Below are 904 nucleotides of genomic sequence, written 5' to 3'. Positions count from 1 at the left end.
CCCCTGGCCTCCTTGAGGACCAGAGGTGACACTGGGACGTTTGAGGGAGGGCGGAACAGTCACCAGCCCTGCACAGAGATCGCTGCCTGTGGCTGATCAATGACATTTCCTCCGGGGAGAGAAGCGTCTACATCTCCCTTTCCTGCCTCCCCGTCAGTGCTTCTCCCTCCAGACCCAGTCAGAGGCCTGGCAGCATCTTAATACCAGCTTTGCACTTACCCTCCCCAGTGAGGAGTCCCGCGGGGAGGAGGGGATAGGCCGGTCTCCCTGCAGCTCGGATGGAGGGGAGGGGAGGGGACCACAGTGCGCGGTAGCCATCATCTGTATCCGCATGCAGCTCTGTGCCATGGCGGGGGCGGCGTACCCCCACTGGCTCCTGGCTCTTCACGCTGGTTCTGGGAGACATGCACGGAGGCTCAGAGAGAGGCTCAGACCACCCCAAGGCCGCGTATAATAAAGATGATGAAAACCTGCCTCAGCTCTCCCCTCTGCGTCCACAGAGCCTGGGTGAGGGCAGAGGCTGGGGAATCTCGGGAAACCCTCACCTCTGGCCACTTCCTTTCCAGTCGTCCTTCCGAGCAAGCCGAGGCACCATTGGTGGCTACTTCCTGGCGGGGAGGTCCATGACCTGGTGGCCGGTGAGTTGACCTTCCCTCCCCTTCTCCCCCATCCAAGTCCCCTTTTCATCTCCCACCTGTCCCAGGAAACAGCCTCAGGTGGGTTTCCTGGCTCTGGGCTCCTTCTCTCCAATCCCAATGCACCTGCCACCTGAGAGACCTTGCTGGACACCTCCCACAAGCGTCCACTGGCGCCCTCTAATGACCGCAGGCTGGACCTACAGGGAGATGGTCCACAATGTTGTCCTAGAAAGCTGGGTGGCACTGGGCAGATGGACTCACAGACA

At 61.0% G+C, this 904-nt stretch overlaps 1 protein-coding gene across 1 annotated transcript in view; it reads left to right on the top strand.

Annotated features, from left to right (window-relative positions):
• SLC5A9 (solute carrier family 5 (sodium/sugar cotransporter), member 9) overlaps window positions 1–904 on the top strand; it is a 53,485-nt gene that overhangs the window by 14,040 nt on the left and 38,541 nt on the right. The window contains exon 3 of the mRNA XM_006762785.2: window positions 567–638. Coding sequence (XP_006762848.1) covers window positions 567–638 — 72 coding nt within the window. The remainder of the gene's footprint in view (window positions 1–566; window positions 639–904) is intronic.

Source organism: Myotis davidii, unplaced genomic scaffold, assembly GCF_000327345.1.
Source record: "Myotis davidii unplaced genomic scaffold, ASM32734v1 scaffold539, whole genome shotgun sequence".
Classification (NCBI taxonomy): domain Eukaryota; kingdom Metazoa; phylum Chordata; class Mammalia; order Chiroptera; family Vespertilionidae; genus Myotis; species Myotis davidii.
The sequence above is the reverse complement of the archived record's forward strand: the minus strand, read 5'-3'. Positions and strand labels throughout refer to the sequence as shown.